Consider the following 23,637-nt stretch of genomic DNA (forward strand, 5'->3'; position numbering starts at 1 on the left):
CACAGCACCTTAAACTGAAGCTGCTGCTGAGCTCCCAGATGGCTCAGTTGGTTGGAGCGCGTCCTCTCAACCACAAGATTGCCAGTTCGACTCCTGCAAGGGATGGTGGGCTGCCCCCCCGCAACTAACAACGGCAACTGGACCTGGAGCTGAAACTGTGCCCTCCACAACTGATTGAAAGGACAACAACTTGACTTGGAAAGAATCCTGGAAGTACATACTGTTCCCCTTCCCCAATAAAATCTTTAAAAAAAAAAAAAAGACTAGCGTTCACTCAACTAATGAACTCAAACATTTTTTTCTCCCTGTGAAATTATAAACTCGGCTTTCCTCTCAGAGTGCACAATACATACACACTGTCTTTGTTAATCAGTCTAGTTGATAAATTCTTTAAACATTAACGACAATATAAAGTAAACACAAAGCAATTATATTTTAAGGCAAAAATGTAAATTCACAAAAGATGTATATAAAAAGCTGGTGAAAGTAAAAAAGACTAATTTAAATAAAAATCTTCCAGGAAGACTAGTAACTAGAAAAATAAAATCCACAAAAACAAGCACAAAAGTTTTTAAAAAGAAAGTTATATAAATATTAAACCTAGCAAAAGTTCTCAGGAAACTAACACTGTCTCCTAGGTCTCCTTATCATCATGCTGTGCAATTCCAATATGAAAGTGTAAATACTGTGCTATCATACAATTAGGTCCAAAAATCGTGCCAAAATAAATCACTTGATTCATTTTATTCATTCAGATAATTAGTTCATCGTTACAATTACAACTAAATCTGGATTTTAAAAGATGACACAAATGTAATTTCATAACTATTATTTCACTGAGAGAGAAAATATCAAGCTATTTTGTCAACACATATTATAAAAAGTTTCCATAGTTTAGCTTTCTTCAATATAAAAGTCTTAGAAAACATTAATAAAAAAATCTCACTATTATATATTTAGTTCCTATTTATCTAGTTTTTCTCTTAATATTTTAATTTACTTTTAATTTTCTTCATCTTAGGTAGAGATTTAACCACCTTTTTTTCTTAACCACCACTCACACAATCTTTTATTATCTGGCACAATGAATTTTACACTTCCTTTTTTACTAGCCACCAAGTCCTACTTTTAAATAGAAGTTTTAAAAGAAAATGAAGATACTGATTAACTTTCCTTGCCTGAAATCAACGTAAGCATGTTTTGACATGTAAGTACAACTGAAAGAATAAAAGTGAAATAATTTCTAAAAATATTTTTAAAGTATTTATTAAAATGGTGAGCTGAGCTAATCCAGTATAACAGAAAGCAGTAAAAGAGACGGGAACACAAATCAAACACTGGGCTAATAGAAAATACAAAATATTCAGTAGCAATAGATTTAAAAGTCATTTAAAAAAAAAAAAAAGGAACGATTAATCAAGACTGGTAAATCATAAGCTCTCATTGCATTGTATAAAAAATGCTCCTACACTATTTAAAATGGGATTTAAAAAAACTTATACCTCTTTATTTTAGAAAAGCTTCTATACTCTAAGAGATGAACCTAAAGCACAATACAGGAAAAATGAGGCACAAAAAAAAAAAGTCAAGTAGTTACATTACTAAATAAATTTAAGATAATAAAAATAATTAATTTTGAATTTTTTTTTTAAATGGTAGAAGGGAAGCACTGTCATTAAGGAGTAACAACGTTGAACCTATTCCAAAGCAGCTTAATAAACCCATAAATTTGAAAAAAGGAAAAAAAACCTCCTGAATTCTTCAGGGGTAATAAGAGAATTATGAAAATAACAATACATTTAAACTAAGCAATAACAAAATCCCAATTCACGTAAAAAATCACTGTATTCAGCTACAATTTACTTAGACAAGAACTTATAGTTTTAAATGCATATATTATAAAACCAAATATTAATGGCATGCGTGCAAACACACACTCACACACACACTTAAAAAGGAATGGGAGAATAAACTCAAATCAGAAGGAAAAAAATGTGAGCAAGAAAGACCAATAAAAACATCACTTAAAAATCTAATCAAATAGGGACAGTGGCAATATTAAAAAAGAATCAAAAGAAAAAACAAATTAACACTATCCAAGTTCTTTTTTTAAAGTTCTATGACAGACCTGTAAATATTTTATGTATAAATTCACAATTTCTAGAAAATTTTGAATTCTGACTAACAAAAGCAGATGCAAGAAAACCCAAAGATTAATCACCAACAAAAAAATAATCAATTGTCAAAAATCTACTCAGAAAAGACAAGAGGTAGAGACAATCTCACAAATGAATTCCAATTTCCAAGAAATAGCTAATCCCTTTTAATAAAAACAATCTGTTTTATGAAAGAATCTCCCCAACTGACTTTGAGTTTAACATAATCCTTTAATTTTAAAAAATTGAAAAAGGAAAATTACAGGAATAATGAAGAAGGTATGAATACTAAATATCCAGGGGATTCAAGAATTTAAAGTTAAAAAAATCTATTAATGTAACTCACCACATTATTAAAGAAAAAAAAAATCAATAGATGCAGCCAAAGTAGCCTAAAATTTCAACTCTTTATGATAAAATCTTTAAACCCAAGGAAACACTGCAGTATCAACATTTAAAGATAAAACATTGCACTTTTTAAGAGTACTTAGACCACTAGAGAAAAGGAATCAAACACTACTCATAGAAAATATTACAGAGAAACTGCAAAAGAATCATTACTAGTACTTTATTTCACTCAATCCAAATGTGCTCCCCATTATCAGATGAACTATTACTTTACATACCACTAAAGAAAAATCAGTGCCAAGTAAAATTGCACAATTACTGTACAAAATTTTTATTTTATAAATATTGGAGTTCTGTAAATCATGTGTCTTATGTGAGAGAAAGAACAGTACTATACTCTTGTATGAGAGAAAAATACAACCCCTAGAAATTGGTATAAAGTACTAAAACATCTTCATATTCCAGGGTGTTCCTGTGGCTCACTTTTCTATTCAGTTGTTCAACAGCTGTGGCTTTCTAAAAATACTGTCCTCTTGATCCCTTAATTACTAGCTGTGGCATCTTTTAAAGACAATTATACTTTGCAAATTTTGATGCTGACACTTTACTTTTCTATTAAAGTCACTGTTTCATTTTAAAATTTTCTGTTTTCTTTTCCTAAAGTTAAGGAGCTTCTATTCAAAGTTTGAAAATCTTCAATAAATAGAAAATACACGACCATTTAAGGGAGAAAGTATACTATTACTCTATGAATCAATCAGACCAGCCTCTGATCAACTTGAAACTTCAACTTTTCCTAGGGCAATTGACTCTACTTTCAAACATACAGTATGACATAAATAACAACACATGCAGTATCCAATAATGTATTTAACTCATTTGAAGTGATAGAAAATGAACAGTTCATGAATACTGCAGGTGGTGATAAATATATCATGATTGCTGCCTGGACAACAATGATTCCAGCACCCCACAATTATTAAATACATACATACAGATTTCAGAAATGTTGAAATACAAACAGGAACATGCATCTCAATCTATGAAATATGGTTATGCATATGATCATACAAAGTGGTATGATCAATACACAAAGTCAAAAGTCTGTTATAAATTGTAACTGGACATTACCTATATATAACCTCCTGGGTTTCAGATTTTCCTAACAAAAATAGAATACATAATACTTATCACAGGAGTTGATACAAGGATTTAAAAACTCAATATATTAGTAATACTGAGAAGAGAGCTAGCACACAGTTGTGTTTATAATGATGATGATGATGTAGAGAAAATTAGATGTTATGGAAGGATATAAAATGCCTATAGAAATCAAAACACATACTATGGTTTTTAAAAGCATGTTTAGTATGTGTCTATATATTCTATTAAATTTAATGCTTATACAAAATTTAACATTTTTCCCAACTGAAAAATGACTCTAAAATAGCTAAAGGTGAAAAATAGTTGAAACAATTCAAAGGAGGGAATACACTCAGATTTTATTATAAAACAGGTTCAAAAATAGACAGGCAATAGACCAAAGGAACCAAAATAAAGAAACTGAATATACTGTACATACAGCAATTCAATATACCTCTAAATTGAATTACAAATTAATAGGAGAAAAGCTAAACTAGTCAATATATTTATGTGGAAAGATACGATTAGATAAATATAAAAAAGCAAACTTTAAAACCTGTATTAAAAAAACAAAAATTTGTGGTAGTGGGAGAATATCTAAAAAATACAAAAATATACACAAGCCATATATAAAAATAATAAAATAATTCACATTAAGTCCTACTCAATAAAATATGCCATAAACAAAGAATATTTAATCACAGAATATTTAAGTCACTAAGAAAAACACAGCAACCCAATAGAAAAATTGGGGAAAGAATAGGAACAAGCAATTCACTGAAAAAGACAAAGAGCCAATAAATACATAAGGGGAAAAGACTCAACCTCACCAGTAAGCTGATCAATGCAGTTAAAATAGCAATTACAATACCTCTAATCCCTAAATGACTAAAAGAAATTAAACTGTTAAATCTTTGGCATGATACAGAGAAATAGAGGCTCATAGTCAAAAATGTCAACTACACACCGTTGTGGAAAGAAATCGGCAATTCCTAGTAAAGTTGACAATGCAAATATTATTTCCATATACCAATTTCATTAACATCATAAACCCCAGGAGAAGAGTCACATGCAAACACATTCACAACACCACTGTTCTTAAATTTCAAGCAAGTGAAACATGTAACTGTGCCTGGGAATGGATAACTAAGCCAGAGCTTTATTTATTTGTAGAATTCAAGGGATAAGAATAAAATAGATTAGTAATTTCTTGAACTTTTTCATCTCAGGACTCTTCAAAAGATCTGAGAACTTGAAAGAGCTCTTGTTTACCTAAACTACACTATTATCATTACCATTTTGAAAATTATCTATAGATAAGGACCATGCTGCAGCAAAGATCTAACTTTTTCTGAATTTGACCCACAGGAAACAATGCGTTTTACATCTTGGCCCAATGTATTGACATAAAATAACGTGTGTTTGTTTAAAAAATTGAATATAACTTATAAAATAAAAATTAAAGCCGAATAATTTAAGAACATGTTTATTCATTTTAAATTAAACATTTTTTTGGTAAATCTCTTTAATGTCTAGCTTAAAAGACTGCTGGATTCCCCCATGTGCTTCCTCATTCAGTTTTTTGAAATATCACATCACATTTTATCATATTAGCCTCTGGAAAACTCATTACATTACATTTATGGGAAAATGAAAATAAAAATGTTATTTATTTTTTTATTATTATGAAAACAGTTTTTCCTTCACAGACATCCTGAAAAGACATAAGATTGCTCAGGGGTTTCTGAACCACTTTTTAAGAACCGCTAATCTAGATGTACATGTACATGGATTTGTCTCAAAATCACATAAAATGAAACATTTAATGTGATAACTTTTTGGTAAAGGTAAAACATAAATAGTTGCTGTTTTGGATATACACACGTGAGGACACAGTTTACGTCTAGGGGAAAAAAAGAGTCAGAATTGGAATTGAGTGAGGGAACCCCTTTAACTGGATCTGTGGAATATCATTTCTTTGAATAAAAACAGGCATGAAGCAAATATGAAATAGAATATTACAATTTAATTTGTCATATCTAGGATGCATTTGTTTTCAATAATTTTGAAACATTTTATAATTTAAGTGTAAATATATTACTGCTAATTATGTTATTAAAAAGCATTCAAGATTGCATAGATTCTTTGGTATATACTTCTCTCCTTGGTTAAAATTCCTTTCAATGAAGCAGGATATAACCTAGTAACTCTTCTTTATGTTATGCTGTATAGTTGTAAGACACCTGTATTTTATAAAATGTTGCTTTGAAAATAATTTGGTAAGAATGGGTTGACCACATTGCTATCACTAGAAGTATATGGGGAGGGAATTATTCCTGAGTTTCCCTATTGACCTGGTGCTTTCATAACATTGATGTAGTGTGCTTTGATATTTACATCATCTATCAAAAACATACTTTCTGTTTAGCTATTTAACTTCAGTTTAACTCCATGTAAATCTCTGTACTCAATCTTGCAAGTATATTTTGGAAACAATGTCCAGTGCCAGATAATTCTGGTAGGAGACAAAGCAGGAAGAGAAATTATCTACAACTAGGACCTTCAAAGTTTAGAGATGACAAAATGTAAACCTCAAGTTAGAATCTAAGAGACTTGATGCTAAATTAAAAATGTCTACACTACTTCTAAGTGACAGAGAAAAAAGAATGAGCCTGAGAAAAAGTCATGAACAGAAAGAAATCAAGAAGCAGCAGTTGTTTTAGGGAGTTTATGGAGAAATAGGTTTTTTTCAGTAAATATTATGTTTATCTACTATGTGTTGCATAAATTTTATTTCAGTCACACTGAGTATGGGGTGTCAAGAGCTGTTCAGTAGGTGACTGGAAATGCTAGATGAGATACAGACAAAAGGTGGACCTAAGCGATAATGAGCGAGAGGAGAAAATTAGAGAAAAAAGAAAGGATAGAGGACTGACCCAAGGGAGAGCCCCTATTTAGGTCATGAAAAGAAGAACCACAGCAAACACAGAAGGTACAGAGAATTTCTGAAACACAAAACAGTTTTACACGACACACCAATTAACATGCTTTGTTAATTTTTTAAATAATTTCACACTATGGTAAATAATAAATTTGGAAATAAGTACGATAAAGAGAAAAGCAGAAGTGAAAAGAAGATATATGAAACAGATGACTTTTAAAAAATCAGCAATGAGAATAAAGAGAGCGAACTAAGCCACAGTTTATCAGGGAAGAACATAAGGCAGAGCAGTTAGGCATTCTTTCTACAACTGAAAAAGGAAAAAAAGTCTAAGAGGAAAAGCATGAAGTTAATGAGAGCAAATATTTATATCAGATGGCCGTCTGTATTTCTCAGTTAAGTAAAATATCTCTCCCTTTCCTGATGCTCCAAATGCAGACTTCTCCTTCCTATAAAATACTAACACTCATCTATGAGGTTGAGGAACTAAAAAACTAGGTTGAAAAGTTTAAGAAATAAAAAATTTGTAATTGCCAGAGTGTACAATTACAAAAATCATGATGGTTAACTAATTAGATACAAACGTAAATAGGGTCAGGGAGTAATTAAACATTTACAAAAGCACTCCATTAAAAAAAACAACACGTTTTATCTATTTGAGAAATACACATAAATTAAAAACTAACACCTCATTTATCCAATATATCTGGCTAATAAAACCATTTTACCTATAAGTTTTCCAGGTCATCAAGGTGTTGAAGCAAAAAACATTTTACATTTAACCATTTCTGATGGAAATGCTTTAAAATGATACACTTACCTGTCTTCTTAATTATACACTTGAGTCTAATTTACTCTTAATCTTGAACATCCATTGTTGCTGTACTGGAACATCTGGGGCTGCTGCACTGTACAACATACAATTCTATCTTCTTTAGAGCTCTTCTATGTCTTTCCCAGCTGTCAAGAAATAAAGCAACTAATCCTACACTTTATGTTTACCCTTAACACCTGAACAACTAGACTACACTAGCAACTTACTTCTAGTATGCTTTGTGCAATCTAGTTTCTCACTTTTCTAATCATGGCCTTTCACCATCAACGTAAAAAATCTCTCTCATGAAGCATCACTGCTTCACTTGTTGCAGTGTAGGAAAATGAAGAGACTTGTTTCTTGTATCATAAAATACTAGGAAATAAGCTCTCCACATGTTTTTCTGGAACTTATGCATCTAGACATTCATGTATTAATGAAAATATAGCTTGGCTTAGTGAACAGTAATACAAAATTATATAGTTTCATGAGGGAGTTATTTTCACCAGAGGAAAGGAGAACATTTGTCGAAGGCCATCTGAAGGCCATTGTGTTTTTAGAAATTATTCTTTTAACCTACATAATTTTCAACCACGGTAAATAAAATTTTGTTCACTAAATACTTCTGAGCAAGTTTATTTTGTGTTTTTAGGACAGAAAAAAAGAGCAGCTGTGTAGGAGAAATGAGTCTTTCAAAAAGCAGCAACGTTCTCAGTAACTGTCTAGTAATGATAAAAACTGATCAACATACTACTCTTTCTCATTATTTCTCAACTTTGAAACTTTTACAATAGTTGAAGCCAGAGATGCTAAATGAACATGAATGCACAACCCATCACTCAGCTACTTTCACAATCTACCTTAATAGCGGAATTTCTAGTCCCCTCCTGGCTATACAAAGCAGTCCAGCTCAACTGTAAATATTTGCGTCTTCTGAAGAAGCTTCACTTTTAATGCCCTTTCCCTACTCCGTCTAACAAAGTCCTACGCATCTTCCAGTAATCCTTCCAAACTGCCTTACTGCAGGAACGCGTTAACCCTTTCCTGATCCTCCAAATGTAGACCTCGCCTTCCCATAAAACCCTAGTAATGAACTTGCAGCCACTATCTGCATTTTCAGAACTTCAATCTTTTTCAGACGATGCATTCGGCACAATGGCCTCGGAGTTCACCAGCAAAGTTGAATATGCTATCTATACTAATGTAATGGATGTAACTGTACCTAAGATTTTCAAAATAGGGCAGAAAATCTAGGAAGCCCCAGGGTCCTTTAATCGGTAAAAAAAATGTGTTAACATTTTGTTGTACTTCAGTAAGAGAAACCCGTTTTCCATCTCTTAATAAGCAGTAAAAGATCACAACTTTACAGTTTCTCAAAAAGTTTTAAGAAACAGTCTTTAAAGTTTTATTGCACCGCTTTCAAGCTTGCAAAAGGCACTTTCCTCCATTGAACAAGTGGTGATAACTTTTCCTATCAAATTCGATTTTTATTATTCTAATCCTAGAAGCAGCTATTGGAAAACTGCATAAAACGATACTCTAACGGCCGTATCATTAGATTTAAAATTAAAATTTCTTAGTGTCCCAATTGCATTGGTGAACCCAGCTGCTTGGGATGCGATCCGATCCGCCCCACCTCTGGTGGGCCACAAGCCAGAGAAAAGGTGGGGGACCTAGAGCGCTGCCGCAGCTGTTATAATAGAGCGGAAGCAGCAGCGAATCACAGCTCTGTGGGAGGCAGGGTAGGAAGCGGCGCTACAGCCGAGCGCTTGGAGCCCATCATGGCGACAAAGGCAATGGCTGCCGTGGAGCGAGCACGTCCCCTCCGCGCGCACACGCTGCCGTGCCGGGCCTCCGGAGCCAGTCAGTCGAGCCAAGCCCGCCGCCGCCCGCTCTCCAACACCCCCTCACGGATTGTAGCGGAATTCTCCCTCCCGACACCGCCTTCAAAGTGGCAGCACCCCCTCCTGGGAACCCCCTCCAACCAGTTCCCTGCAGCTGGCGCCGAGCCTCCGCCATCTTGTCCCCCTTTCTCCTCCCCCCTCAACGACATTTACATAGCGAAAATGGGCCCGGCCGGCCTGCAGCCTTCACCTTCTTGGCAGGCCTCGCGCCCACGCGCCGACCCGGGGCTCCTCGCCGCCTCCCAGGCCACTGAACGAGTCTTCTACAACCCAGGCTGTTTACGGAGCGCGCCTCCGCTGTCGCTTGGGGCAGCCGGGCTCCTCGCGGGGCCTGACTGCGGCCTCCTCGGGGTCTGCACAGCGCCGCGCGCCCCGCCGCCCCGCCTAGAACGAAAGGGTGCCTCGCGGCCCGCCCCACGGTGCGGCAATGCCCCAGACTCACCAGACCCGGGTGCCGGTCTCGGCGACGGTAGCAGGTACTGCAGGGCGGCCTTTTCTGTGGAGCACTGGGCCGGGCTCCGACCGGTGGGGCGGGCGGAGGGATGGAGGAGGGGCCGAACTCGGAGCTGACAAAAAGCGGCCCAGTTTCCCTGCACGGGCCCGCCGTCAGCACGTCACGTCACCGCCCGGGAGAGAGACCCAGGAAAATGCGGAAGGGAAGATGGGCCCCTCCGCCTGGTGGTTCCCTCGGCACCTCCTGTCGGTGCAGCCCGGGCCCCGCAACTTGGGAGCCCAGTGGCCTCTCTTCAATGGGGATTCCCGCGACCGTAATTTCTGTGAGAACGTTTTTTCCTCCTCCGCGCTCCCACTCGCCGCCGCACTACATGCGCCGCTGCTGCTGCCTCGGCAGTAAAGCCCGCGCGGGGCCAGGCCTCGCGCGACCGCACCCTGCCCCCTACCCTACACACACACCTCCTGTGGGCCACGGCCTATAGTCTCTACGTGCAAGTCCTGGCGGAGACCCTCAGACCCCGGTTGGCGGTAACTGTATTTTCTTCATCCACCGGGCCGGAGATTAAGATAAATTTAGCAGCCCCCGCTGCCCCCCTGCTTTTGCTATAGAAACAAAACCTTTGAAAAAAAATGATATAAATAGGCATGCCAGTCTAAATGGGTATGTGGGCGAGAGAGAGAAGAATGATCTAGAGCAACAACCAAACCGTTTAAGAAAATTAGAGAACCTAAACTGATTTGAATATAATGTGGAAAAGGATTAACAGTTCGAAAGTGCTTTAGCACACAATGGTTTTAAATGTATAGGTGTATTTCAGGTAGCTTGTATTTCTGGATCATGGAGTCGATGAAATGTAAGTCATAAATAATGAATTTTTGTATTTATTTTTTAATCTAGACAGAGTAGCAGAATTGGATATGGATATGTTTTACCATCTGCTTAAACCCTTTAAAATTTAAATACACTTTATAAAGGGGAAAATAAGCAGACATCTATCAACTCCAAAAGCATTTTGTGTTTTAATGACTACATTCTTATGCTACCTTTCCATACTGAACTGGCGAGCCAAACTTAAGTTACTGGTAAAAGGTCAAACAATATAGTCTGACTCTATATTAATCTTGAATGTGATGTGTTATGCTTCCTCAGTCTGGAACTAAATGATAGATGTTTTGAACAAAAGAGTACAAAAATTATACAGCTAATAGCATATTGGTGAGAAATAAAAATATAGAGACCAACAATTTTAGGTTCTTAATCATATGTATTCTCAAAACTACCAGAAGCAATTTGTCCTTCCCTTATATATCTTAAAATCATTTAATGCCTTAGAAAAGAAAAAGATACAGTTAGAAGAAATATCTGACAAAATACAGGATGATGATTTTTCTTCCAAGTATTACCTTCAATTTTTTTCCAGTGATTAGCTTTTGTTTCAAAAATTACAGAAGATAGCATGTCTTGATTATTTACAGAAAATTAAACAGGCTGTGATAGAATATATTTCACTGAAAGATTAAACAAATACTTTTAAAGTAAAAATTACTAGCTTAATTCGAAATACTAATATAACTTAAAAGTAGTGATGACCACTGTTTAAATGTTTTCCAAACGCCTCCATTTAATGTTATATTGATTATGGGGGTCTCATCCTTCAACTGTAAGCTCCATGTCAGAACGCAAAAACACAATGTTGGTATTCTTGTTAGACGGTCCATGATTACCAAAAATACTAGTTAACACCAGGGGTATACATAAAGGAAAACGATGTTTGCTGATTTAAAGGTCATTTAGATAATGATACTTTTTAAATAATTTTTTTACATTTTTCATACATAAAAAGATTTTAACTTTTGATAGTACGGAATGGCCTAATCATATTTGTTAGATAAACCTTTATTAAAATCCAAGAAAGATTATTCTGGATGACAGTACAGATTAAGTCAATTATCTTAGGTTTTTAAAAATGGAAAGTCACTTGCATTTCAAAACCATTTATGGATGACAATAAGTAGCAGTATATGACAAATCATTTTGCCCGAAGTAGACTTAGTTACTAATGTTGATAAAATGAAGAAATGAAGTAGGAAGGGCAGAGATGTGAAATTGATGTTACAAAATGCAAAATATAATTTATGAAAGTACAGTAGTTACAGTAACACTGAGTACACCTAAGATTACTGAAAGCTCTGGGTGATTAGGCATCTTATATTTAAAAGATTGTGGATGAAAAAGTGGCCAAGTATTAACCCTCACAAGCTCAGGGGAGGCCTGTATAATGGGCCCTACAAACTTAAGAGACCAAAATTAACCACATAGTTTAAACCAACATAATTAGACTTAGTTAATTTGCAGTTTGATCCACCCTGATATTCATCTTGTTTTCCTGTTTCTCCCTTCACTGATTGATTTAAGAACTCTGTTTTTTTTCTTTCTTTCAGCTACACATACTTCATTAATCCGCTTAATTAGCAGAATCCTAACATGAAAAAGCAATTTCTTAAACCTCAGCCTCCTGGATATTGGGACCCATGATTGCAACTCCCTGGCAGTTTTTGCTGATGACACATAGTGCACTCTGGCCAGAAATGACAAATATAACTTTATATTGAAGCAGACCTGAGGCCTTGGAAGACCCCCAGGAGGAGATTTCTCAGCTATTAGCTCTGATACCACATGACTAACCACTTTTCTTTGTTTTTTTCCCACCTACCTGCCTATAAAATCTCTTAATCATTCTTGGTTCAGGAAAAGTGGTTTTTTTCTGGACATTAGTCTACCATCTTCCCTAGCTGCCAGCATCTATCTACCCTATTTCCCAAAAAATAAGACCTAGCCAGACAATCAGCTCTAATGTATCTTTTGGAGCACAAATTAATATAAGACCCGATCTTATTTTGCTATAAGACCGAGTATGTGATGTGATGTGATATGATATGATATATAATACCAGGTCTTATATTAATTTCTGCTCCAAAAGACGCATTAGAGCTGATTGTCTGGCTAGGTCTTATTTTCGGGGAAACACAGTAGAATAAAGAAGGCTTTTCTCCTCACCAACCATTGTCACGAGTTTTTGGGCTCTCTGGGTGGCAAGCGTCACCTTTTTGGTAACAATAGGAAGGTCTGAACATAAAAATCCCTAACTAAAAGTGGGTCATAGCGGGTACTCCCATCCTTGGCCTTTAGCTTCCTTGACAATCGTCAATCTTTACCTTATATCAGCTATTGCCTTTTTACATTTAAGATAATATACCCGTGGGATGTCAGAGTAATCTATGGACCCCTCAGGACACAGCCCACCTCACCAGAGCAGGAGACCACAGAATCCCTCCCTGTTAACCTGCTTCCCCAAATACCATCTGTCTGTGTTATAAATGTTAATTATTAATTATTCTGTACCCACCAATGTAAAAGAATTATGTGTCTCTCTGTTTTACTTTTTATCTAATCCCTGAGGTTTCCCTGCTTTGCTTTCTCCCACTCCCTTTATATATCACCAGTGGATTTCATGTAACAGCCTCACCTCCTTAGTCTCCTCCTTTGATTCTAATGTATAAAATAAGCTGCAAAACTGCCATTCTGCAGAGCATTTTTTCAGTCTGTGGAGATTTTGCTTCCTGGCAATTGTCAGTTTGGCTCAAATAAACTCATTAAAAATATAGTTTCTTAACATCAACAGGATCTACTACATTATATCTTCTGTTAAAATTACTCATCATTATTTTAGTATTAGAGGAGGCTATTGAATTCTGAGCACAGAGGGTAACAAAGATGTGCTTGTGAGATAGGACCGGGCAGGACACCTAAGGACAAGAAACAACAGGATGTCAACCGAGGGTGAAAAACCAGTACCCAGGATGTGGCACAAACTGGCCAGAACTGGCCAAGATCAAGATGGCGACAAGATTCACCTCCACGTAATCTCCAACCTCATTAAAATAAATTTCCAGACTACTGGGGGGTGCCAAAAAATGCATACAAGTGGACACTTTGGTCAACGTTGCTCAATTAGTAGTTCGCCATAATTAGAATGTCTGGATCACTAATCATCAGAGAAATGCAAATCAAAACCACAATGAGATATTACCTCACCCCAGTCAGAATGGCTATCATCAACAAGACAAATAGTAACAAGTGTTGGAGAGGCTGTGGAGAAAAAGGAACCCTCATACACTGTTGGTAGGAATGCAGACTGGTGCAGCGTTATGGAAGGCAGTGTGGAGTTTCCTCAAAAAAAATTACGAATAGAATTGCCATTTGACCCAGCAATCCCTCTCCTAGGTATCTACCCAAAAATCTGAAAACATCTATAGATAAAGACACGTGTGCTCCAATGTTCATTGCAGCTTTGTTTACGGTGGCCAAGACATGGAAACAACCAAAATGTCCTTCGATAGATGAATGGATAAAGAAGTTGTGGTATATATACACAATGGAATACTATTCGGCGGTAAGAAAAGATGATATAGGAACATTTGTGACAACATGGTTGGATCTTGAGAGTGTAATGCTGAGCAAAATAAGTCAGAAAAAGCAGAGAACCATGTGATTTCACTGATATGTGGTATATAAACCAAAAGCAACAAAAGAACAAGACAAACAAATGAGAAACAAACTCATAGACACAGACAATAGTTTAGTGGTTACCAGAGGGTAAGGGGGGGTAGGGGGTGGGAGATGAAGGTAAGGGGGATCAAATATATGGTGATGGAAGGAGAACTGACTCTGGGTGGTGAACACACAATGGGATTTATAGATGATGTAATACAGAATTTTACACCTGAAATCTATGTAATTTTGCTAACAATTGTCACCCCAATAAATTAAAAAAATAAATTAAAAAAAAAAGTCTGGGTGCTGATGGTAACCACTTTGAGCACCTCTTGTAATTGTGGAAGTCAAATGTGACTTGTATTCATGTTTTGTTATCAGTATATATTGAGTATAACAATTTTAATTGTTTTCCTTTCTTAAAATGTGTACATTTTTTTTTTGGCATCTTCTGTATATAACACACCCACCAAGCCATGACATTTCTGAAGAAGACCATATAAGGATAAAAAAGTAGTATCCACGATTCTTGGAAAAGCCGATTAATTTCTTGGAACTAATAGAATATTCCTCCCCTTAATCTCCATGTGAAATACCTACCAAAATAAAATTACTGCTACAAATCAACAAATCGAGGTTTTCTCTCACTTTGAGGCAACCTCTGCTCAGCCTGTAAAGGAGCACTATACTCAATAAACTACTTTCTCTTTACTGCCTCGCTTGCTCTTGAATTCTTTGTTATGCATAGCCAAAGCCCTTCTCCTGCAACAGCTTTCCTGAAACATCTCTCAATCACGAAGAAATTCCTTGAAGTGATTAAAGGGCATATAGGGGCCCCAGCTCCCTTTTCTAGAGATTGGATGGGATTACTCCTCTGAGTTCTGCAGGTTAAGTGGCTTCCTTGGGCACTGGCTGACACCACTCTTGGGATCTGGTGGAAGCTAGGCTTCCAACTGAGTAAGAGCCCATCAAGCCTAGTTGTCCCTTCTCTTCCTTTGTTTCATTTTTCCTCTTCCTGATTTTCATGGCTTTTGCCTGAGTGTCTGACTTTTTGGTTGGACCCTGAGAAACAAAGGGAACATCTCTCTGGACATCAAAACAAAACAGCAGCAAAGATTCAGCATTTGGACAGGTCTTTCCAGTTGGCCCTCTTCCAGTCTTTAAAGTTCCTTTAATTTCCCCCTCTGCTGGACCAGTCTCTGGATGCTCAGACTGTGTTTTAGGACTCAGATTCAAGTGAGGGACTCTGGTTCTAGGATCCATTTGAAAATGGGTCTGGGAGTCCCTGGGACTCAGAGCAGCATCAGAAGGCACACCCACCCTGGGGTCACCAGCTTTTCCAGTCTGGATTTCTGCCCTCTGGCTGCTCCTCCTGCCTTTTTAGATTATGCATTGTTGACCAAGCCTGTTCAGACTTTGCAGAGAGAATTAGTATTGTCTTTGCTTGGGGCTCAGAGGTGGCACCCTTTATTGGCCTCCCCCAGACCCGGGACTGTTTGGTTCCCTGAGTACCTGTGAGACTACTAGCCTATCGGCTGCCTCCTCCATCATTGCCTGGGTGGCCACCATTGGCAACCCATTCTTAGAGAAACTTGTTTCTACCATTATCACTACACACTATTACAGTTGGACCCTAATATCTGCCTATCTTTTTCTCTCGGACCAAATTGTTGAGATAATCTCCCTAGGCAATCCAAGACCCAGGATCATTCCCAGCCTCAGTGAAGTTTGTGGGGCCCGGAAATCAAGACAGTTGTTCTCTTGATGACTCCTTTCTCTTATTCCTGACACAAGGTATCTTTAGATTCCTGAGATGGGTATATCTATCGTGTCTGAAGGGATCTCACTGTTGTCTCTGTCCTGCTGATCCCTTATTTTTTCTGGAAAGATGGGCCCCCTCCCTATCTTTCCTGATCAAACTCCTCTTCTCCCAAATTCCTTGTCCCGGCATCAGGCACCCCCTCCCCTCCAGGTCCAGACAATTATATCTGCAACATTTTGTAGGCTCTAACACCACCTCTTGGCTAGCCCTCTCCCTAAGAGTTTTGGCCTCACTCTTCTTCATCTTTCTCATATTGCAGGGTCATTGGCAAGTTGACAGTTTCAATAACCATTGTCCGGCCTGCTCCCAAAGAACCTTTATTTCCTCCAGACACCCAAACCAATGATGGAGTGGCACAAAGAATCCCCCCCAAAAAACCCTACTGGGATGTATATTAGACTACATTCAAACTTAATGGTCTAAAAAGGAAAAAAATCTTTTGCAACACTGCTTGACCATAATATGAGCTTGAGGACTAAGAAAGGTAGCCTGAGACTGGCTCCTTAAACTATAATACCGTCCTACAAGTAGACCTATTTTGCATAAAAGATTCCCTATGTCCAAGCATTCATGACCCTTTTCAGGACCCAATGTTAAGAGAGTCTTGCAGGGTCTGCCTAATCCTAAGGGGTCCAAATCTTAGAGGGGAAAATACTGAGGTCATCCATTCTCAGCTTGCCACTCAGTTAACTGGATACCCTACCACTCTATCCAACTAGTCCAAGACTATTTACTGTCCCTGACGTACTGTCCCACACGAGTAACACATCCTACCAACCCCCTCCAGCTAAACTATGCCCCTTGAGAGAGGTGACTGCAGTGATGGGGGAACAATCAGAATACATGTACCATTCTTCAGGTCAGACTTAGCTTTGTGTAAGGACAGTTTTGTGTTTTGGACAGTTCTCAGAGGATCCCGGCAGAATCCTAGAAAAATTTAATTAAGTAACCCTGTCCTATGACTTAGTTACGACTTACAAATCCTCCTTTCCACCATCATACATTTGAAGAAAAAAACAGAATTCTTGGTACTGCTTGAGTCCAAGCTGATGAAGAGGCAGCCCATAATCTGGCCATGCTGTTTATTGCACCAGCAGGGATGCTATCCCTGAGTGAGATCCTCAAAGAAATTAACAACCTGACACTAGAGACCTAGAATATAGAAATCACATGATAATTTGCATCATAAAAGAAATGAAAAAAATGTGTACTTAAGCTTGTAAATTATGGTAAAGTCCGAGAGATAACCCAGGGAAAGGATGAAAATAGCTTTGTTTCAAAGCCACTTAGTAGAGGCTTTCAGTAAATACACCCACATTAACCTGGATACCCTGAAGGTCCAGATACCCATTTCATCACCTAGCCCGCTGCAGACATCAGGAGGAAATTATAAAAGGCAGCCATGGGATCCCAAACCCCCACGAATCACAGATTTAGCTTTTAGAATACTTAGTAACAGACTAGGCAAGGAAGGCATAGGGACAGCAAAGAGAGGCACAGTTATTGGTGGCAGCTCTACCCCCATGCTATCCCAGGATTGCCAGATGATTGGTGAGGACAGAGCACAGAGAGTCTGGGCTAGAGCCCCTGTCTCACCAGGAAATGTTACTGATGTAACCAAGGACACCGGAAAAATGAATGCCATCAAAATGGGGGTGGGGGCACCTGGACCCTGTCCGATATGCAAAAAAAGGAGGGCCACTGGAAGTGGGATTGTCCCCAGTTCCATAGGGCTCAGGATTCCCAAATCAATACTAGCCAAGAAACCTGATGAATGACAGGCCCAGGACCCTCTTTGACCTACCAAAATATACCTGATCATCTCCCTGGAGGAGACTCGGATAACCCGTGAGGTGGCAAGTAAGAACAATTTTTTTGTTAGCTATGGGGGCCACTTATTTTGTGCTAACTAGTTTCCCTGGACCACTGTCCTCCCAATCCTGTATCATAACTGGAATTGATGGGCAATCCAAAATTAAAAATTAATCCCTCCTGTCAATTTGTCAATAGGAGATTTCACCACTTTCTCTTGATGCCCAAATGTCCCACACCTTTGCTAGGAAGAGATTTACTTTCCAGACTGCTGACCATCATGCAGTTTGGTGAACCACAAGGAAAAATGATAGCAGTAAATATTTACTTTTTATCCTCAGTACCTGCCTTTGCCCAGATAAAGGAGAGACCTCCCATTCTGCGACACATTGCTGCTCAGGTAGACCCCTCTGTCTATAGAGTACTGAAATCCCTGGTGGAGTTATTAACGTACCCCGTCAATGTAAAGCTAAAACACACTAGTTATCCCTTAAGACCTGAAGCTCAATGGGACCTAAAGCCCGACAGCCAAATTTCGAAAATACGAGCTACTATAACCCTGTCAATCCCCATGTAATATCCCCTCTACCCTTTAAGAGACGCAGGCACCTCTCTCAAGGGACAGAGTTTAGCTGGAGGGGTTTGGTAGGACTCACTACTTGTGGGGACTCACTACCCAAACTAGACAAACAAATCAAACATAATGCCTCTTAATCAGGGAGATCATGTCCCCCCCAAAACATGGAAGGAGGGAATCCCTAAGAGCCATTTGACAAAAAAAATGGTAGGGTCTATAACAAGTAATTTTAGCAACCCCCACCATAGTAAAGCTCAAAGGGATTCATCTCTCTAGACCAAAACCCTTTACCCTACAGCATCTGCAGAACCAACCTAGAGAAACCCAGTACACCTGTGAGCCTTAGAATATCTCCAATACCTATTCAAAGAAGGTACTTCAAGTCCAGATAAGTAATGTAGTAGACAGGTCTAATTTTTCATTTTGTAACCATCCTCATTTTACTTATTATCTGCCATTTTGCACAACCCCCTCCCTCTGGAAAGGAAATCTTTTCTCCCTTATGGGTTTAAGGAAAAAAGAAGTACCATGCCTGACCCAGTATTGTAACCATAAAACTTCCTTGGCTTCCTCTGCCCATCAGCCTTGTCTGGATGGTTCTCATAATCAGCATCCTACTAACCTCACACGCTGTGTCAATATCAGGAATTCCATTGCTATGGACTAACAAAACCATGTATATGCTACCTCAAGATGTAACTTGAGGGGGATACCTGTCAGACTGTTAGATATGTCTCACCAGCTTCCAACTTCCGATGGACAATTCTCCCTCTCGGCTGCCAGGCCCCTCAGAAATAGATTTTTGAGTATAATAAGCCATATCAAAAAGGTAAGGACCATCCTAATCCTGGCATAAGGATTCAACCCAGGCCAATCACCTGTCAGTGATGCTGAAACATGTAGCCTAAGAAATTAACAACCCTCTCCAGGGTACAAGATAAACCAGTGCTTCACTGTTTTACATCAGTAACAAAGTGAATATATCCAGGACCTGTATAGAAAGAAACAAGAACCAGTTTTTTTCCAGCTAGGCTGACCCCTATGACCTGGACCTGACCTTTAACTAATTATAATGCCATATAATCTTATTTACATTCTGGTTACTACAACAGGACATTACCATAAGCTGCCGCCAGAAGTATAAGTAACTATGGTCAGGACTTCCTTAGTGCAACTCTTCTCTGAGTTTGCCTGTGGTTTCTCTCAAGTGTGTACTTTCATTTTCAATAAATATATTCACTTTTCTGCATCTGTCTCGCTCTTGAATTCTTTTTTTGTTTGTTTTTTTAAAAGATTTTATTGGGGGAGGGGAACAGAATTTTATTGGGGAACAGTGTGTATTTCCAGGACTTTTTATTGGGGAGTAGTAGTGTGTTTTTCCCAGGACTCACCAGCTCCATCCAAGTCAAGTTGTTGTCCTTTCAATCTCAGTTGTGGAGGGCGCAGCTCAGCTTCAGGTCCAGTTGCCATTGTTAGTTGCAGAGGGTGCAGCCCACCATCCATTGCGGGAGTCGAACCAGCAACCTTGTAGTTGAGAGCACACACTCCAACGAACTGAGCCATCTGGCCACTCGGGACTCAGCAGCAGCTCACTGACTTACTCTAGTTGCAGAGGGTGCAACTCACTGGCCCATATGGGTATCTAACCGGCAGCCCTGCTGTACAGATCTTGTGCTCTAACCAACTGAGCCACCCATCCACCCTTGAATTCTTTCTTTTATGGAGACATGAACCCTGTCAATCGCTGCTACGGGTTGAGTACTCTCTTGGACATCCCTGTGAGCCTCCAGTGATAGGGCTTTGAACAACCTTGCTTTTTATACAAATACAGCAACTTTTCTTACCCAGGAGATCCAGACTGCCAGGTAACCCTTTTGTAGAAAGCTTTGAGTGCTGACGATAGCCTAGCCCTTACATGTAGATTTGGCACCTATGTAACATATAAAACTGCTACAACTGGCAACTTTTTAATATAACCTTGTTATTATGGGAAAACAACGATATCTAGGAATTAAAGGAGTCCATGCCCTCGACTGCACCATACAATGGATGTGGGGGGGGGGCGGAGAACGGGGGTCTGGGTGGGTCCATAAATGCAACATGACTTTACTCATAGAAGCATGGAAAATTCACCAAATTAGGGATAGACAGCCCAGGATACACAGGGATCTGCAAAATGACTACTCAGGTTATAATTTCACCATTCCCCACACTCCACTAAACAGCTCCAATCCTAACTCATGAAATGGCTTCTGGACGGCTCTTTAAACATCTCTAAACCGCAACCTAATGATGCATTAGTTTGCTTACCTCCAGGAATTATGTTCCTGAGAACCTTTAAAAAGAAGGAGGTGATAGATTTACAATGTCTTCACTGAACCAGAATTATGGGATTCTTAATGGTAGGATATGTAGAACCTGAAAAGGACACTATTCAACCTTTACAAGTAGAATCCAACCTTTAAAGCATCACCTCAGGAAAAAAGGAATTGGATTGATAGTATCAGGGGTGGTTGCTCTGGTTGGCTCACTTCTTGGGCTGGCAGGGGGAGTTAACTACAATACTGCACTGAACCTTATTGCTTCCCATGCAATATAGTAGCTGAAGAAATGACAACACTTTCAAGCTCCTCCAAAAATCCTTAAGCTCTTGCCAAATTTGTATTATATAATCGAGTAGCCCTAGACTATTTATCCTCCAGAAAAGGTTCTTGTTCCCAGGATGTTTACGGTTCCCCCATGAGTTGAGTTTAGCAACATGTTAGCAGCTTATTAGCACCTCTGAAAATTGAGGCAGAGATGTACATAGGCTCCGATTCCCTAACAGCTTCCTGACTCTATTGTTAAGGGTCTCTCAACAATGCTAATTCTATTTCATTCCCCCCTCCCCCCGTTATCATAGCTAACCTTTGAATAACAAGGGTTTGAATTGTGCAGACCCACTAATATGGTCCTCCCCCCCAATACAGGTAGCACTCCCAGTTTTACATCACATGCCTCAATCAACCATGGATTGAAAACAGTATTTTATATCCATGGTGAGGAAGCCATGGATGCAGAAGACAAACTATATGCATTGTTGTACAGCCTTTTAATGAAAGACTTGAGCATCCATGAATTTGGGGGTGTGTGAGGGGGTGAGGAGGTGTCAGGTTCCAGAAACCAATCTCCTGAAATACCAAGGGACTGTAGTTTCATATGGCGGAGTCAAAAGCTATGCTAACCCCTGATTTCTTCCAGGATCAACTGTACTACTAAAATGTATTTGTTCTTCAGAGGAGTTAATGTGTATCAGGTTGTTCCAAGCTTACAAAAAAATGAAAGTTTGGACATTACAGTAGTACCTCGGTTTTTGAACGTCTCTGTTGATGAACATTTCAGTTTACGAACACTGTAAACCGGGAAGTAAATGCTTCAGTTTTTGATCATGCCTTTGAAATCAAACACGTCACCCGGCTTACGCTGAGTGCAAAATCCTGAGGCCTAGCTGTCAGCTATTTTTGAACGTTTCAGAGCTCAAACTGTCTTCCAGAATGGATTATGTTCGAAAACCTAGTTACCGTTATTAAAATAAAGTAACAGAAATGGCACTGGTAAAAGACAGTACAAGGTCTTTCAATCTTTTTCCAAAGAAGAAACCAGGCCATACCTTCTATATTTTGCTTAAAAATCTCTTCAGATAAATATCTAAGTTAATCGTTCACAAATTCAGTCTTCCATTGAACACTAAAATACAATTCAGCCAAATTCTTTACCACTTCATTAACAAGTATAGCTTTTTCTCTGGCTTCCAACACGTAACACATTTCCATTTAAGACCTCAAGAGAACAACTTTAATATCCTTATTTCTACCAAAAGTCTCTTCAAATCAACCTAGACTCATTCTAACATGTACCTCAAAGCTTTTCCATCCTCTACTCAGTATCCAGTTCCAAAGCTTTTTCACATTTTTAGGAATTTGTTATAGCAGTACCCCACTATTCAGTATCAAAATCTGTATTAGGATACTCAAAACAAAACAAAAACAGAAGCAAGAGCTAGAAATGTAAATGTGTAGAGGTAGAGGATGATTTAGTTTAAGAACTCTTTACGGTAGTCCACCAGCAAGCTGGAGACCCAAGGAAAAATTGACACTGTCATTTGAATCTCCAGGCAGTCCTTTTCCTTTTAAAGACCTAAGCAGACTGAAAGAGGCCCATCCTCGTTATAGAAGGTAATGTGCTCTATTCAACGTCTAATGGTTTAAATTAAGTGTGAATCTCATCTTAAATTCCTTCAAACAAACATCTCAAATAATGTGGCACCAAGTGTCTGGGTACTGTGGCGTAACCCAGTTAAGACATAAAATTAACTATCACACTAAGCATGCCTTATATAGATAAACCATTTATCTTATACAATCAAGTTGCATGTTGTGTTGTAATTTGCTGTAAGTGATACGAAGTATAAATCTTTAACCAACATACTTAAGAAGACACATTATCTAAATGTAATTAGTTTAAAAAAAAAAGACTGCCAGTTAGAGGATTTTCAGGCACTATTCTTAACATGAGTTACTAGTTGAATAACATTGTTTAATTTCTGAAAATCACCACCAGCTGAATTTTATCTCATGGCTTATAAATCAAAGTAATATACTACTAGATAGATAAAAATCATATGTTAAGCCTAGAAAAATGACCAGAAGCAATAGGTCTTTGTATATCATTTCCCACTAAAAACAAATAAGGACTATTTCTCTATTCCTTAGAGAAATATTGATTCCTGGGCTAGGACATCATCTTGTACCACCAAGTTAAATAAATAAAAAAGGTCAAATTCATAAATCCAATTTAAAGAAGCTTCCACTTGTTAAAAATGAGAAAATTTTAGTATCAAAATATAAATTGTATTGGAATTAAACACATCAAATTTATAAATTTATAATACTATATTTCAAAATGATCATATTTAGAGACTTCTAGAGAAAGAACATGTTATTTTGAAAAAAAACAAAACAAAAAACGATTACTAACTATTACTCCAATTAAAGAGATGGTAGAAATTTTCTCTTTATAGAAGTATTCCAGCTAATATTTTAAGTAGGTTTGGTAGAGGTTTGGTCAATATGA

The 23,637-nt window shown here is 38.0% G+C and overlaps 2 protein-coding genes across 10 annotated transcripts in view; one reads left to right on the plus strand and one right to left on the minus strand.

Moving 5' to 3' along the window:
* Window positions 1–9,887, minus strand: part of LOC141569601 (zinc finger X-chromosomal protein-like) — a 48,392-nt gene extending 38,505 nt beyond the window's left edge. For 4 of the 8 annotated variants that reach the window (XM_074323395.1, XM_074323391.1, XM_074323394.1 and 1 more), the window contains exon 1: window positions 9,749–9,887. The gene's annotated coding sequence lies outside the window, so the exon portion shown is untranslated. Of the gene's footprint in view, window positions 1–7,408; window positions 7,549–9,496; window positions 9,623–9,748 lie in introns of those variants that run through there. The other 4 variants (XM_074323389.1, XM_074323393.1, XM_074323396.1 and 1 more) reach the window with 4 other exon arrangements.
* LOC141569602 (uncharacterized) lies at window positions 9,079–15,026 on the plus strand. Of its 2 annotated transcripts, none has more exons than XR_012493292.1 (2): window positions 9,079–10,082; window positions 12,202–15,026. XR_012493292.1 is itself a non-coding variant. In XM_074323397.1 (2 exons), exons 1-2 carry the CDS (start codon window positions 9,184–9,186, stop codon window positions 12,230–12,232), a joined length of 630 nt encoding a protein of 209 aa, XP_074179498.1. In that variant the 5' UTR covers window positions 9,079–9,183; the 3' UTR covers window positions 12,233–15,026. The 2 variants fall into 2 exon arrangements, 1 of the variants encoding a protein (XP_074179498.1); XM_074323397.1 differs by having other exon boundaries at window positions 9,079–9,782.
* Window positions 15,027–23,637: the final 8,611 nt, after the last annotated feature.

Source organism: Rhinolophus sinicus, chromosome X, assembly GCF_036562045.2.
Source record: "Rhinolophus sinicus isolate RSC01 chromosome X, ASM3656204v1, whole genome shotgun sequence".
Lineage (NCBI taxonomy): Eukaryota > Metazoa > Chordata > Mammalia > Chiroptera > Rhinolophidae > Rhinolophus > Rhinolophus sinicus.

What these genes read in the sequence shown, in the direction of transcription:
- LOC141569602 (XM_074323397.1), top strand. Translation starts at nt 9,184, where the DNA reads ATGGCGACAAAGGCAATGGCTGCCGTGGAGCGAGCACGTCCCCTCCGC. An exon ending in GGTCTCGGCGACGGTAGCAG is followed by an intron (nt 9,783 to 12,201) that starts GTACTGCAGGGC and finishes TCTTTCTTTCAG; the next exon opens with CTACACATACTTCATTAATC.